The sequence below is a fragment of the Danio rerio genome, chromosome 6, assembly GCF_052040795.2.
Source record: "Danio rerio strain M-AB ecotype USA chromosome 6, GRCz13ab, whole genome shotgun sequence".
Classification (NCBI taxonomy): Eukaryota; Metazoa; Chordata; class Actinopteri; order Cypriniformes; family Danionidae; genus Danio; species Danio rerio.
The window spans coordinates 3912430-3929863 of NC_141026.1; the positions used below are offsets into that span (position 1 = coordinate 3912430).

Genomic DNA, 17434 nt, shown 5'->3' on the forward strand with positions numbered 1-17434 from the left:
ATTAGATACAAATTGTTGCTTTGGTCTTGGGTCAGAGTTGTTGTTTCCCATAGTAGATAGTAATTAACAAATAATTAAGCCCTATTACCAGTTTGTCGAACGTAATCGATGGCTCTGTTTATCACTGGACTGACACGAATCGTTTAATTGCATATTTTTTAACGTTTGGTCTTGAAATCGTCAATAATTGTCCAGAGGATAGACTACAGTAAGCACCAGAGGTGGGACCAAGTCATTGTTTGGCAAGTCACAAGTAAGTCTCAATTCATTGCCCTCAAGTCCCGAGTCAAGTCCCAAGTCAAGACAGGCAAGTCCCGAGTCAAGTCCCAAGTCAAAGGCAACAAGTCTCAAGTCAAGTCCAAAGTCCTGCAGTTTGATTTTCGAGTCTTTTCGAGTCTTTTTAACAGAAAAATGAACTGTAAACAGATTATGTATGGTTGTAAGATCTGTATTTATTAAACAAACCTTTTTTTATGGAAGAACATTGCTTAGATATATAAAAACACAAATGTAATTTTCTGAAAAAGTGCTAAACAGTGCTGCATCTTGTCTACACAGCACATTGCACAAGAACGAGTTCCACTACAATAGAGTCCATTTTGCCTCACATCACACAGAAATTGCTGGTCTACTGCTGTCTAGTTCATTAAGTTCCGTTGTGCTATGTTATGTCTTCTGTGATCAACTTGTGATTAACTAAAACTACATAAACGACCTCAATGAGGCAGCAGTAGAACAACAACTCCTGTATGCTGCAAAGTAAAATTGAGTGAACTTGGTATTTTGTCAATTGAATCTCGTGTGTGCTGAAGAGATGAAGATGCAAATCTGTCTAGCAGCAATGTAAAATTGTGGCACATATTCTCAATGACGTAGGCTACTTTATACAAAAATTAACGTTGTTTTCTTCACATAAAAATGAAGAACTTTGCTCTCTACCTTGTGTGACGCTCGTGCACCGATTTCCTCTGTGGACAAAACTGCTTGCGAGCTCTGAAATATACGCTGCTCACGCGCAAATTTTCTCGCTCTCAAATATGCACTGCTCACACACACATTTTCCTGCGTGCTCTCAGAGATTATATACAGAATTTGAGTCTTGTGTTTCCTCTTCCTTTCGTGCTTTTTGCTATGATTTATATTGAGGCACTATTTATTAACAATAACCAAAATACTAAAATAGACTTACATATTAAATTTTTAATCTAATAAACCATAACATTTTGGCTGTATGTTTTATGATGAGATATTTCCAGTTACAAACACTTAAAGACAGAGAATAGATGTTGGATGTAAAGAATGCATTTTGTTTTACAAACAATTATTAATCACCCGAAAGGTGTACCATACTAATCAAATAAAACATTTAAACAAAAATATAACTAACGCAAGCAGAAATGTAACTGTGATAAAAATAAGGAAACCATTATTAACATTGATAAACCATATCAACATTCTGGAATAATCAATTTACCAGGAGGATCTCTGGAGAGCAAAAGCAGGAAAGGTTTGAGGCGCCAGTGTGGACAAAAGTCAAGCAAACGCAGTGAGACTGAATACGTGCACGAGAGACCAGCAGATTGAATTACCTGCCCACTGGTGAAAGTAATGTCAGAGCCAATCAGATTTTTCTTTCTTTTCATAAAGAACGGGGTTCAAATCCCACTTAGGCACTTGTAAACTATCATTTTAGACCTTTTTGTCAAAAATCCCTACTGAAAAATACAGCTTGAACCAGCCTAGGCTGGTTTTAGCTGGTCGACTAGGCTGGTTTTAGAGGGGTTTTGGCCACTTCCAGGCTGGTTTCCAGCCATTTTTTAGCCTAGTCTTAGCTGGTCAGGCTGGGAGATGACCAGCTAAAACCAGCTTGACCAGCCTAGCCAGGCTGGAAGCCCAGCCAAAACCAGCTATGTCCAGCTTAAACCAGGCTGGTCAAGCTGGTTTTAGCTGGATTTTGCTGGTCAGTTTCCAGCCTGATCAGCTAAGACCAGGCTGGAAATGGCTGGAAACCAGCCTAGAACTGACCAAAACCCCTCTAAAACCAGCCTGGTCGACCAGCTAAAGCCAGCTTACCAGCCTAGGCTGGTTTAAGCTGGATTTTTCTGCAGGGATATTGTAATGTTTAACAATTTATTAGAGCCACAAATTATTAAAACTTGTTTTCATGTTTGAATAGGCAATAAATGTGCTAAATAAATTAAAATAGAAATACCCACAGTGAAACAGTTATATAAATTTAAATATTAGTTTAAATACATTCATAGTGGTTTTAAATATCTTTTAATATGTAGAGTTCAAATTCAACAAACTGAATAAAACAAGTCTTCATTTTTAGTTTATTTAAAAACAATTAAAAATGGAGTAATTCAACTCACAATTAAATGATCTCATTGAGTGATGGAATAATAAAGGTAAAACTTTAATTGAATGATCAGTCAAGTGTTTTCCAATGAAATCTGTTAAAATAAGAGTCCTACAAAACAGGAACAAAGACACTCATGAAACGAAATGTGATTGTTAATTGTATTTTTTATTAAGATGGTTGGTTTTAAGTACCTTAAAAATAGTAGATAAGCCTTAAATATTTCTGGGGAAATACAGAAAAACAAACAAACAGAAATTCAACAATATAGATGCATTACATTACAATCTCGCAATAAAAGTTTAATTAAAAACCATGTAGAGGACTAAAATATTGCTAAGAGGCATAACATCAACAATAATACAAATACTTTTAAGGTTTTAAATACTAAATAAAATTAATAGTATTAATCCAAAATATGAAAAAGGTAACACTTTACAATAAGGTTGTATTAATTAATTAAGTTTATCTATGTACTAATGTGAACAAACAATGCAGTGAAGTACAGTTACAAATCATTACAGTATTCATTAATTAATGGAAATAAAATTATTGGTTAACTTTTGTTAAACCACAGTGCATTAACATTAATGTTAACAAGCATACCTTTAAATTGTAATAATGCAATAGTAAATGTTAAACTATAATTAATAAAGGTTTAAAAGTATAGTTCATTATTAGTTCATGTTAGAACATAGATTAACTAAAAAAACCTTATTGCAAAATGTTACCAAAAAATAACAAAACACTTTTTTCACAGTTTTAAGAGCTTTAAAAATAAATTATATATATCTAGTTATTATGGCATGTAATTATTATTACTACTAATTAAATAGTTAGAAAATACTGTCAGAGGATGGGCAAAACACAAAAATAAAACATAATATGCGCATTGACACAAACGACCAAGTGCAAAAACATAAATTACAGCCATGTTCATTCATAATTATGTGAAATAAATGAGGAGAGGGTAAGTTTGGTTAAAAAAACTGAAGTTCATTGACTTATGCACAACAGTAAAACAATGCTTTTGCACAACAGTAACACATTGCGAGTAGTAAAGTCTCTTACCTTTGACAGATGTTGTAAATCCGCTGAATAAAACAAAAGGAGCAGACCTTGGATGTGTTTATTTCACTCTCCGAGTCAGAATGAAAATGGCATCTTCAAATTTCCCGCTGGTGCAAAAACACGGAAGTGCGCCACAAAGCGCTAGTGGTCGAAAGTATGCGCGCATGCTTTCTGTCACACACACACACACACACAGAGATAGAGCGCTCTGATCAACATACTTTTTATCTTTGGGCTTTTTATAGAAAGTAGCAAGTCTTTACAAGTCAATAGGCGCAAGTCCAAGTGAAAGTCCGAGTCATTTATGTTCAAGTCCAAGTCGAGTTGCAAGTCTTTTTATATTTTGTCAAGTCGAGTCTAAAGTCATCAAATTCATGACTCGAGTCTGACTCGAGTCCAAGTCACATGACTCGAGTCCACACCTCTGGTACATTATAGTACATTCACTTCATTTAGTTTTTCTTTATGCTTGCATCCATATGACAATAGTTAAGATATATTTTATACATACATATTTTAGCTGTTTATGAATTAGATTGACAATCTAAAGGTTTTCATTTCTATTTACAGTGGATCTGGAAAGTATTGATAGCACTTCTCTTTTTCCACATTTTGTTATATGACAGCCTTATTACAGAATGGATTAAATTCATTTATTTGCTCAACGTTCAATCCACCACAATGACAATGTGAAAAAAGAGTTTTTGAAATTGTTGCAAATTAATTAAAAATAAAAATCAGTATTCACAGCGTTTGCTCTAGACTTTGCTGATGCACTTTTGGCAGCGGTTACAGCCTCAAGTGTTTTTGAATATGATGCCACAAGCTTGGCACACCTGTCTTTGGGAACTAATACCCATTCCTCTTTGCAGTACCTCTCAAGCTCTTTCAGGTTGGATGGAAAGCGACGGTGTACAGCCATTTTCAGATCTCTCCAGGGATGTTCAATAGGATTTAGATCTGGGCTCTGGCTGGGCCACTCAAGGACATTCACAGAGCTGTTGTGAAGCCACTCCATTGATATTTTGGCGGTGTGCTTTGGGTCATTATCCTGCTGGAAGATGAACCCAGTCTGAGGTCAAGAGCACTCTGAAGCAAGTTTTCATTTAGGATGTGTCTGTACATTGCTGCATTCATCTTTCCCTCTATCCTGTCTTCCAGTTCCTGCTGCTGAAAAACATCCCCACAGCATGATGCTGCCACCACCATGCTTCACTGTAGGGATGGTATTAGCCTGGTGATGAGCGCTGCCTGGTCTTCTCCAAACGTAACGCCTGGTATTTACTCCAAGAGTTCAATTTTAGTCTCATCAGACCAGAGAAGTTTGTTTCTTATGGTCTGAGAGTCCTTCAGATGCCTTTTGGCAAATTCCAGGCAGGGAAAGGCTTCCGTCTGGCCACACTACCATACAGGCCTGATTGGTGGATTGCTGCACAGATGGTTGTCCTTCTGTAAGGTTCTCCTCTCTCCACAGAAGAACGCTGGAGATCAGACAGAGTGACCATCAGGTTATTGTTCACCTCCCTGACTAAAGCCCTTCTCCCCTGATCACTCAGCTTAGATGGCCGGCCAGCTGTAGTAAGAGTCCTGGTGGTTCCAAACATCTTCCACTTACGGATGATGGAGACATCTGTGCTCATTGCAACTTTCAGAGCAGCAGAAATGTTTCTGTAACCTTCCCCAGCCTTGTGCCTCGAGACAATCCTGTCTCGGAGGTCTACAGGCAATGCCTTTGTCTTCATGCTTGGTTTGTGCTTTGACATGCACTGTCAACCCTGAGAGCTTATATAGACAGGTGTACGCCTTTTCATATCATGTCCAATCAACTGAATTGACCACAGGTGAACTCCAATGAAGCTGCTGAAACATCTCAAGAATGATCAGTGGGAACAGAATGTACCTGAGCTCAACTTAGAGCTTCACGGCAAAGGCTGTGAATACTGATGTACATGTGATTGATCAGGTCTTTTATTTTAGATAAATTTACAACAATTAAAAACAACATTTTTCACATTGTCATTATTGGTTATTGTGTGTAGAATTTTGCGGAAACAAATTAACTTACTAATTAATTAAATTAACTAATCCGTTTTGAAATAAGGCTATAACATGAAAAAGTGAAGCACTATCAATACTTTCCGAATGCACTGTATATAAGTATAGCTTGCCTATATGACTAAACAGATAACTAAACAGACTAAACAGATAGAATATACCAAGTTATTTATATATCAAATATTTCAAATATTATCTACAGTTCTATGTGGGATGTAGACCTTATGACATTTTAAGTGCATTAATCCACTTTATTTATTTTTTTTATCTATTTTATTTTTATATTTCTCTTGGGTCAAATATGTTTTATGGCTCATATCATATGTGAGTGAATTAAATTACATAAAATTGCGTCTCTTTTTATCTATACATAAATATATAAAATACCCATAGCCTTATGCTATAATTTAAAACGTTATGTGCAGTAACCGGATTATCGTTTGTGTTATCATACAGCAATACTATCTATATTATCTACATATATTCTCTGACCCATATGGAGGGTATCGCTGGGTCATATGGAGGAAGTTATATACAAATTGTCCGTATTATCTTTATGTCCTCATGTGGAGTGTGTTGATTAGGGGGCGCGCGCAGGGGAACGCCTTCTTCCATCTTTGTAAACAGTGAGTGCGCATGCGCGTCGCTGCACTCTAATGGAGGACATGTCTGATCTGCAATCGCCTTTTTCTGCGCCGTTTTTCTGAGTTTGCGACCTCAACATCACTTAACTGAGTCTGCGACAGCCGTGAGTAAACTCCTCTCCTCCTCCACTGACATATATGATCGGATTTGTATGCGTACGTACAGATTTCGTGTGTGTTTCAGTGTGTGAACGTCTGTGTTTACAGTAGTTAGCCAATAGGCTCATCAAAGTTTGGAGCGATCAATAATTCATGTAATAACACAGTTATACACTCCATAAAAAGTGTAATTACACTATGTGTATAGATACGAGCGTGTGTGTGTTGAGCTAAAAAGGCGTGTTTGCCTGACAGGAGTAAGTTTGTGTTCATTTTGAGCGGCTTTAGCCGTCGGTGTGTGTTTGTTGTTGTTTTTTAGCTGTCACTTTGACAGATTTCGATGTCAGAATTTTAAATGTTTCTATGCAAAACCTTATGGTGAGATCATGACAGATTCATATATACGATGGTTATTGGTTAAACACTCCAAATGAACAGATATGATATGTTTATTTGGCTAACGTCAGCTAGCATGCTAATATGAGTTTACAGGTGCTCCAAGATTCATAATAATAACCGTTATTAATTACTACAGTTCATTAATATTATCTTTATTAACTGTGAGCTTGAATTAATTGGTAGAGGGTGTATTTTTGCTTTTTATTTTTGTCATTTTATTATAGCATATTGTTATTGTGAATAAAACTTATTTTAAGTTTATTTCTGCAAGTAAAGATTATGAGCATGTTGTCAATTGTCAATTTTTTTTAGTTAATGCATATTAATATAATTTTAATTGCAAGTCTAACTACACAAATAATGACATTAAGCTATTGTATATAAATTTATATTTGTTTAGAATTAATCATTACTTATATGTTAGCTATAGGCATGGGACGATAACCATTTTCAAGGTACACAGTGGTTTAGAAAAGTCAAGGTTTTAAAACCGCCATAATTTTCTACTATTCCCTTCATAAGGTATGTCCATTTTTTTTTTACCTTTTTTATTTATATATATTTATTTATTTTTTTTTTAATACAACAGTATCTCCAGCAGAAAAGATCTCCAAAGATGCCATTCATTCATCATTCGTTTTCTTTTCGGCTTAGTCCCTTTATTAATCTGGGGTCGCCACAGCAAAATGAACTGTCCAAAGATGCTGTTTTTATTTTAAAGAAATCAGTGTTTTTGAAACTAATGCAGACAACAAGTCAATGATTCATTTAAATTCGTCAGCCTGATATGTTTACTGATTCAAAATATTATAAATGTTTCATAAAAGTTTTAGTATTGCACCCAGACATTTAAAAAAGCATGTATTAGTAGTAAAAGCTAATTACAGTAATCACAACATCATAAAACCATGATATAAAACCTAATTAGGTATGGGCCGATATAAGATTGTGACGGAATGATAACCTTGGATAAAAATATCACGGTGTTACAACATTGTACTACTCTAAAATATGGTGTTATTTTATTGAATGTCTCTGTAAACACAGTATATTTTATTTTAAGAAACATTTAATATATTTTGGAACAGTAGATTTTGATGTGGAGGGTGTTTTTGCAGATACTGTTGCCCTAAAAAACTAAATAAAAAAAAAATAAATAAAAAACATAAATCATTGGAACGGTATATCAGAAAATTCTGGCGGTTTTAAAACCTTGGCTTTTCCAAACCGCGATAAACCTTGAAACCAGTTATCGTCCCATGCCTATGCCTAATTAGCTATAAAGTAGTTTTGTATCCACCAGTTTAGCTGTGGTGTGATTGATGCATATGGATTTCCTTTTTCCCTTCATTGTGTTTCTTACATATTTTCTTTTAAATTTCTCTTACAGTCCGAGTGTCAGAATGGCTTCGGACTCGGTCTCTCAAAGCTCCCAGAGTCCTGCCACCAGGATCATGACCTTTCATCCCACAAAAGAGGAGTTCAAAGACTTCAACAGATACATTGCATATATGGAGTCGCAGGGGGCGCACAGGGCCGGGATGGCAAAGGTGAGCCTGCTTTTTGTTGAACTGTATATATTCATTCAGCTCAGATTACTGTGAGAAAACATTTGTAGTAAGGCTCAGCAATATAGCCGCCTTTCCACCGCACACGACATTTGGACACGACTGTCGGAGTACGCCCCCTTGTGGCAGTCGCACAGTATTTTCAGTGTTGTCGTTCACCATGGGAAAGAAGCTGATTCTCACAGTGTCTGAAATAAAGCAGTGCAAAAGCAAGAGCCTTTATTCTCTGTGCGTTTACATGGTTTAATGAAGGAATGAATACTAGAAACTCCAACCCGGGCTCATTGAGGAAACGTAGCCCCGCGGATGTTTCTGGAGACCGCAAAATACGTCCCGGGAGGTACGTATTTGAGCAGTTTTTGTTTTTGTGTTCTTTCGCTTTTTCGCATCTCGGACGCCTTTCGGGAGCGCGCGCCGTTCGCGGCCGCGCTGTTCTCGCGTGAAAAGCCGCCGCAGACCGATGTAGAGCGACCGTCCGTCCTACTGACTGGCTGAACGACTGAACGATCGACCGGGCGGCCAATCGGCCGACACAGCCGCCCTCCTCCTTCCCTAAACCCAAGCGATGATTTGCAAAAGCCGTTCAGAAAAAAAAGCAAAAGCCCTCGTCCGATTTTGACCGCGTTTTCGGATCTCGCCCCGTCTCAAACTCGTTCGCTTTTTTTTTTTTTTTGGATTCTGTTTTTCATCTTACCTGATTTCTGGAACCCGGTTGTCGCCGTGGCCGGCTCCTCCTCCCTTCAGGCCTCCAATCCGCCGAAGTAACGCTGCAAGCTAAGCGGACAAACTGGTTGAGGCGGAAAAGCCCTCCACACGGAGGCGAGCCATCAGCCGGCGAGCATGAAGAGGAGGAGCGGAGCGGCGTCAAACCGCCCCACAGCGTTTGCTCGATAAAAAAATAAAACGCGGCCATACGTTCCTCCGGCCATGTAAATCGCCGTCTCCAGAAACGTCAGCGGGGCTACGTTTTCAGAATTAGCTTGGGTTGAGAAACTCATAGGCCGCTAAAATATTGGAGGGAATGTGGAGACAACATTAAAAATATATATTGTTATTACTTTCTTATTTTTGTTTATGAACAGATGTGTTTTTTTTTTAATATAGACTTTTTATAATTAAAAATATAACCAAATAAATTCCTATTTCTCATCTCGGGCGCACGGACTTGCTTGTACAACACTGGAATACATCACATCCTGCCGGCCGGTCGCATACGGTCTAGTCGCAGGAGTTCAGATATTTCGATGGATCAACAGCTCAATTCCGATCTGAATTTTCCACATATAGAGATGATCGTAACCTCACGCAGCTCCCAAACTGCTCTCCATTGGAAATGAATGACTTCCGGTCTGTCGCTTGTCGCTTGTCGTGTGCAGTGAAAAGGAGGCTTCTATATCATTTCAGCATCGATACTGCAATGTGCACAACCGCAATAGTCACATCACAAAAGATATGCAATGTTGAGTTTAAATTATAGTTGACCAGGAGCTACAGAATTGTATTCAATCACTGTATTTATATTGAATTTATATGATTTATGCAAAACAGAATGTCTTATTAGAATTTTTGTCTTGATTCTAGTACAAATATCTACATTTCAAAGCGAAAGCAAGATTATTTCACTTACCCTACTGGCAGATAATTTAGCTGGTTTTAAAGAAAACAAGGACTTATTTTTTTCTGATGGTGAAAGTACTTGCTCTACGAATGTTTTGATATTTGGACTAGAAACGAGACAAAACAAAGTAGGAAAAGCATTTTTTATTGTGATGATTCAATTGTTGTACCTGAATACTATTAGAAAACCATCAAATGGTGTTATTAAAAATGTCTTGTGAAACTGTATCCATTTCGCAATATTTATCGCAGGAAAAAAATCACAATATTAGATTTTTTCAATATCGTGCAGCCCGAATTTTTAGTGTTGTGTGTGTGATCATCTCATTGGTGTGTTTGTCTGTCAGGTGGTGCCACCGAAGGACTGGAAGCCCCGGCGCACATATGATGACATTGAAGATCTGGTGATTCCCACCCCTATTCAACAAGTGGTCACTGGCCAATCGGGTCTCTTCACTCAGTACAACATCCAGAAGAAGCCAATGACAGTCCGCGAGTTCCGCAAAACCGCCAACACAGACAAGTGAGCAGAAAACATTGATACATATACATACTTTTTAATCAGCTTCTTAAAGTGGTAGTTCACAAAAAAATATTTACTCATCCTCTACTTGTTCCAAACCTGTATGAGTTTTTTTGTTGTGCTGAATACTATGGACGTCAATGGCTGCTTTTTTTACCAGCATTCGTTTTTGTGTTCAATAAAAGTTTAGAGACACTTAAGTGTGAGTTAATGGTGAAAACAAATCGAGTGATCTATCCTTTTAATGAATGTACCTAGATTCATCATGCAGGATTAATTATTGTACATTTTATATGTTAATTATTGTATATTTTAAATAAAAAAGTGCAATCAAAATATAAAGAAACCCTCCACTAAAGAGACCTTTTGCTTATTTAACTATACTGTAATTTAAATGTTTGCAAGTGGTGTAGTTTTTATATATGATGAAGATTTCATATTATTATTATTATTAGTATTATCATCATCAAAGTTCAAATCAGCTAAGAATGTTGTGGAAATGAATACATTTTTTACAATTCTTCGGTACAATTAAAGAACAGCATTTATTTAGAACAGAATTTTTTTGTGACATTATAAACGTATTTCCTGTTAATTTCTTTTTTTTTTTTTCATTTATTTGTGATTATTTTCTCAAGCTTGAACAAAAATTTTGAACAATCAAGGTTGTAATTTTTTACCACCACTTTTAAACATTGCCACCGAAATGAATTAGCAAACAAATAATATTAAAATACAATTACAACAGGTATGGATACAAATATATAGCAAAATAGAAAAATTAAAAATAATAAATAAATTAAAAAAAAAAATAAAAAAAAAATAATAATAATTATAAAATTATAACAATAATTAATAAATAATTACCTACAGTACATGATAATACAAATCAATAATCTGACACATGTTTAGTGGTCTTTTACATAAATATAAAACCAAACCCTATTGGTGATCACAGTTAAATCTGTTTGCACAGATTTCTTTATATAAATCAGATAAAGGAGTCTTCCTTTTTTCAAAATATGTGATCATAGGTTGCCATGTCTCATAAAATTTTTGGACAGATCCCTTCATTAAATATTTAATTTTCTCTTAATTTCAAATATAAAATCAGATCACACATTCACATTGAAGCTTTAGGTGAAGCTGCAGATTTCCACAAGTAGTGTTCCCTTATGTTATGTTTGGGGTGTTTTCGTCCACCATGGGGAGCTGTTGTGTCTTAATTTGCCCACAACTTTCTCTGTGTTTCAGTATATGGAGTGATTTTTGGTGACAAATCATATTTTGACATATTTTGGAAAATGCTTTAAAAAATGTTTCAAAAACTGAATACACTGTGTGCAACTTTATTATGTTCTTGGCTGTTTTTCCCCATTTACTTCCATTATAATGACACTTTTTGACTGCAAAACCATACACCATTTAATCACGCGTTCTTGATTGTTGGTGGTGTCATTATAATGGAAGTCAATGGGGCAAAAACAGCCACAAACAGTAACTCAGGGAAAATAAAATTTTTCTGCGCACGCAGATTCCGTGTGGGCCTAAATGTCCCAAAACTTAAACAGCAGTCTAAATCCGAATGAACAAGTAAACATAATATCAGCAACTAATACAACTGGCTACTTTAAAAACTTATGATGCGCAATAAAAGCAAATACTCTCCAAATTTAATGTCTAAAAATGGTTTCTGTATGACATATAAAGGTAGCCTGTAGAGAACAGAATGCTTCTTCAGGAATGACTCACGGTTCTTTGATCAATATAAAATGATCTGGAATCATTAGGCTGAGCTGAAACCTGAAATTCTCGCGATATCCAGCCCTACTTTTGCATTTGATGAAGCGCAAAGGAGATGAACTGCTATTATGTTGACTTTGTCAATGTGTAATACAACATTTTTCTTACACAACTTTAGGTTCTCTAATCCCAGATATGCTGACTTTGAAGAACTGGAGAGAAAATTTTGGAAGAATTTAACATTCAATCCACCATTATATGGGGCAGATGTCAGTGGAACCCTCTATGATCCCGTGAGTGATCTGCCATTTTTGGGAACGAAATATGTTTGTGTTGGAAAGTGAGTTCACAAGGTCATGATAGGACTGTATGATGATTACAAACATATGTGTGACAGGACGTGATGGAGTGGAATATTGGCCGCCTGAACACTATATTGGACATGGTGGAGAGAGAGAGTGGAATCACAATCAAAGGGGTGAACACTCCATATCTGTATTTCGGGATGTGGAAGAGCACATTCGCCTGGCACACGGAGGACATGGATCTCTACAGCATCAACTACCTGCACTTTGGAGAACCCAAGTCCTGGTACTGTCATTGCTTGTGTCTAATATGTGTGTTTATGCGTAACAGTGAGGAACATTAAAAAAAAATTAGGTTTTTATATACATGTTTTATTTAAACCAGGAGACTTTTTGACAGATTCTTTAAAAAGAAACAGGCTATAAGAATTATTTGTTCAAATACACTATCATTCAAAGTTTGGGGTCAATAAGTGTTTGTTTGTTTGTTTGTTTGTTTGTTTGTTTGTTTGTTTGTTTGTTTGTTTGTTTGTTATTTTTAAGCAATATTAAACAGCAACAAAAAATTTAGATATGTTTCTTTAGCAAAAAAGCTGCATATTAGAATTATCAAGTATAACTATGTGACTCTAAGGACTTGAATAACAGGAATTAGTAGCCGTTTAGACATTCAGGTAGACAACCATTACATCTTTTATTTTAAAATCTGGATGAAACTTACTTTTCAAATTTGATCATAATCGTATCAGGGATTCCCATTTCAAAATGTAAAAGGCTGTAAAATTGATAAGATATTTATTTGAATAAAAATGCTACTATTTATATTAATTTAGTTTGTACTTAATTTATTTATTTTGCATGGTTTTGTATTAATAATTAATTTACTTTATCCCATTTTTTAAATTAATTTGTTGTTTTTTTATACTAGCTTGTCTTTATTTATTTAAGTTTGTCTGTTTATTTGAATTTATTTATTTTTTATTAATTTTACAAAGTCTACAAAATGTAAAAGATATTCCCTTTAATAAAATGTAACATTTATTTGTATTAATAATTAAACTGTTTTGTCGATTTTATACTAACTTCTCATTATTTATTTATTTTTGGTTTGTTTATTTGAGTTTATTTTAGTAGTGAAATTATTTATTAATTTCTTAAGTCTATAAAATGTATGTTATTTATTTTAATTAATTAAAATATATATATATATATATATATATATATATATATATATATATATATATATATATATATATATATATATTATATTATATTAATCTTGTTTGTACTTAGACGTAATTGATTTATCATGGTTTTGTATTAATAATTATATTGCTTTTTAATAAATTTGCCCATTTTTTTGTTTTTTATATTAACTTGTCTTTTATTTATTTTAGTTTGTTGATTTGATTTGATTTTTGATTTTCTGAATGAAATTACTTATTCATTTCATAACAGTCTACAAAATGTAAAAGTTACGTATGTTGATAAAAAGTATTATTATTTATATTAATCTAGCTTGTACTTAAAATTAATTCATTAATTTATCATGGTTTTGTATTAATACTTAAATAGCTTTATCACCATTTTTATTGATTTATTTGTTGTTTAACTTGTCCTTATTTATTTTAGTTTGTCTGTTGATTTGGATTTATTTTTGATTAATGAATGAAATTTATTTATATCATAAAAGTCTATAAAATGTAAAAGATATTGGTTTTAATAAAGGTATTAATATTTTTATTAATCTAGTTTGTACATAATAGATAACTGGTACTTTGATAAATATAAATATAATACATTATTATTTATTAATTTAGCATGGTTTTATATTTAGAATTAAATTGCATTATCCCCAATTTTTGTTGTTTCTTTCATACTAACTTTTCTTTATGTATTTTAGTTTGTCTGTTTATTTGTATTTAATGTTTTATGTTATTAATGAAATTATTTATTAATGATTTTTAATTTTTTTTTTAATCTTCACAGACCCCCTAGCACTCTCTTGCAGTGTTCTATGGGTTCCTTTATCTTAGCTTAAACTCTAAAATTAATATTTGATTAAACTGTACTTTTGTCAAATAAATGCAGCCTTGGTGATTAAGACATACTTTAAATACAATTACAAAAAATAATATATTTATACAAGCATTATTACTTGGTCTTGAATTGAAAATGAGTCCTTCTGCAGGTATGTTGTGCCTCCAGAGCACGGGAAAAGATTGGAGCGTCTTGCTAAAGGTATAGTGATCTTCCGAAAGCACATTATTAGTTCCTCCAGTTCCTCCAGCAGCTCATCAACTTTATTTTCCTCCATGCAGGATTTTTCCCTGGAAGCGCCCAAAGTTGCGAAGCCTTCTTGCGACACAAAATGACTTTAATATCACCGTCTATTCTGAGGAAGTATGGGATACCCTTTGAGAAGGTTAGTTACTTTATACTTATCATATAATGTCAAACCTACTTTCATCTCCTGGTTTGACCTCTTTCTGCTTGATTCATCAGGTCACACAGGAAGCAGGCCAGTTCATTGTCACATTCCCATATGGATATCATGCTGGGTTTAACCACGGCTTCAACTGCGCAGAATCCACCAACTTCGCCACTCAGCGCTGGATTGATTATGGAAAGCTGGCAACATTAGTATGTTATTTTTTTTGTACACACTTTGAAGGGATAGTTCACCCAAAAATTATACTTTTTACTCACCCTCATGTTCTTACAATACCTTTATGAGTTTCTTTATTCTGTTGAACACAAAGGAAGATATTTTGAAGAATGCTGAAAACCGGTAACCATTGACTTCCATTGTTGGAAAAATTAATAACTATGGAGGTCAGTGGTTACAGGTTTTCAGCCTTCTTCAAAATATCTTGTGTGTTTAACAGAAGAGAGGATCTCATAAAGGTTTGAAACAGGTAAAGGGTGAAAAAATATTGGTCATAAGGTCATAAGGTCATTTTAAAAGTAGTTTTCGGGCCTATTGGAGTGTTTTTGTGTGACCATGTGCTTCACATTCTCAGTGTTCCTGCCGGAAGGACATGGTGAAGATTTCCATGGACGTGTTTGTGCACAAGTTCCAGCCAGAACGATACAAACTTTGGAAAGCAGGAAAGGATAATGTGCCTATTGACCACTCGAAGCCCACTCCAGAAGTGGCTGAAATCCAGAAAGAGAACGAGAAAGGAGAGATCAGCGATAGCGAGAGAGCGGAAACACTGGAAGAGAGAGGAGAAGCAGAGGCAGGAGACCAGCAGAAGGCAAACACAGATGATGGAGAGGAGGACAAAGCTGAAGCCTTCTCTGAGAAGGTGGTGAAGAGAGAAAGCGATGCTGGAAAGGAGAAAGCAGAAGCAGAGGTAGAGAAGAGTGTGAGGGATGAAGAGCCCAGCAGCACTTCAGAACAGATCAGCAGGTTTGTAGAACAACATTTGATCTGATGTTTTCACAATTGTTTCTGCGATGTAATTGCACGTTTTTTGTTTGAAAGGTGTATTATGTTTTAGCTTTTTAACTCCGCTAAAGCGTATCAATAATTTGTTTGCAGATATTTAAAGAAGCATGCTAAGAGAACATATTGTTTATTTGAAAAACAATGTTAAAGCCAGTCATTCTCCTTTGAAAATGTGCGTTCTGTGTTGGGATGTCTGTAAACTGTATATTAGCTCCCACAGTTAGCCTTGTGGCGGTGAAAAAATGTATTTCATTTCAGTCATGAAGGCTGTGTTAATGTACGCATGTGAGCTCAGGGGACAGTAGCAACCTCTGAAATGAAATGCTCATTTAGAGTTACATGAGGTGGTTTTTAATTAGCAATAATAGGGGTGTACCAGATCACAACCCACGGTTTGAAACACACGTGACCTGCGGATTAATAAAATGTAAATTTTTTATTAATCCATCATTTGTAACGATCACAGAGAGATCACCTCTTGCATCAGAAATATAATGATGACGGAAGAAGTTGTGGTGGGTTATTCAGTATGTGGTGGGTTTCTTAGGTTATTAAAGGTGTTTTCTGTCACTACTTGTTTCGCCTGCATTAATACATTCAGTGTAAGCTGCACGATTAATCATTAAAAGGTCGGGATCTCAACACCCACGCAACATCAATTATAAATGATGCTGATTTGCATGTTTATTAATCCTTCGAATCGCTGCATTCAAATCTGTGTTTGAACAATTCAAAAATCAAGAAAGAGATTCAGTCTTTAGTCTTTTGAGTTAGTTTTGAAGTTACAAACAGTCAAATAACACAGAAGTACTGGGAGAACAGTTTATAGTTTAGACAAAACCACTGATGTTTATGGTAAAGATTAAAATCACCATCATATGCATTTAACGATGCTCAACAATGAAAGTTGTAGGCAGCCATTACATGGCGACAACCCGCCATTAAAAATACGCCACTGAATAATTCTTCAGAAATGATCATCTAGCAATGAAACATGAGTTTTATGAGTGAATCACTGAATCATTTATTTAAAATGAGACTGAAAATAAATATGGGTTGTAAACATCATAGCGGGGCGACGCAGTAGGTAGTGCTGTTGCCTCACAGCAAAAAGGTCGCTGGGTCATGGTTCAATCCTCGGCTCAGTTGCTGTTTCTGTGTGGAGTTTGCATGTTCTCCCTGCATTCGTGTGGGTTTCCTCCGGGTGCTCCAGTTTCCCCCACAGTCCAAAGACATGCGGTACAGGTGAATTGGGTAGGCTAAATTATCTGTAGTGTGTGTGAATGTGTGTGTGTGTGTGAATGTTTCCCAGAGATGGGTTGCGGCTGGAAGGGCATCCGCTGTGTAAAAACTTGCTGGATAAGTTGGCGGTTCATTCCGCTGTGGCGACCACGGATTAATAAAGGGACTAAGCCGACAAGAAAATGAATGAATGAACATTATAGCGTTATATTTATACATTTAGCGTCATCAGCAATAGTAGTAGTAACAGTGAATTTTTACAATATTTCACAATTTATTTTTATTCAGCTGATTATTTCTTAATTTTATTTCTAATAAAATTACAGCTTCTAAGTTCTGTTTGTTAAAACCA

General features: G+C 35.3%; 1 protein-coding gene across 4 annotated transcripts in view; it reads left to right on the top strand.

Annotated features, from left to right (window-relative positions):
* The first annotated feature begins 6124 nt into the window (after nucleotides 1-6124).
* Nucleotides 6125-17434, top strand: part of kdm4aa (lysine (K)-specific demethylase 4A, genome duplicate a) — a 41384-nt gene continuing 30074 nt past the window's right edge. For all 4 annotated transcript variants that reach the window (XR_015492422.1, NM_001442467.1, XM_087254729.1 and 1 more), the window contains exons 1-9: nucleotides 6125-6236; nucleotides 8021-8180; nucleotides 10163-10338; nucleotides 12260-12374; nucleotides 12479-12672; nucleotides 14578-14627; nucleotides 14708-14811; nucleotides 14892-15029; nucleotides 15410-15801. Coding sequence is in view for 3 of the 4 variants with exons in the window: in NM_001442467.1 (NP_001429396.1) it covers nucleotides 8034-8180; nucleotides 10163-10338; nucleotides 12260-12374; nucleotides 12479-12672; nucleotides 14578-14627; nucleotides 14708-14811; nucleotides 14892-15029; nucleotides 15410-15801 (1316 nt within the window). In the remaining variant the exon portion in view is untranslated. The remainder of the gene's footprint in view (nucleotides 6237-8020; nucleotides 8181-10162; nucleotides 10339-12259; nucleotides 12375-12478; nucleotides 12673-14577; nucleotides 14628-14707; nucleotides 14812-14891; nucleotides 15030-15409; nucleotides 15802-17434) is intronic.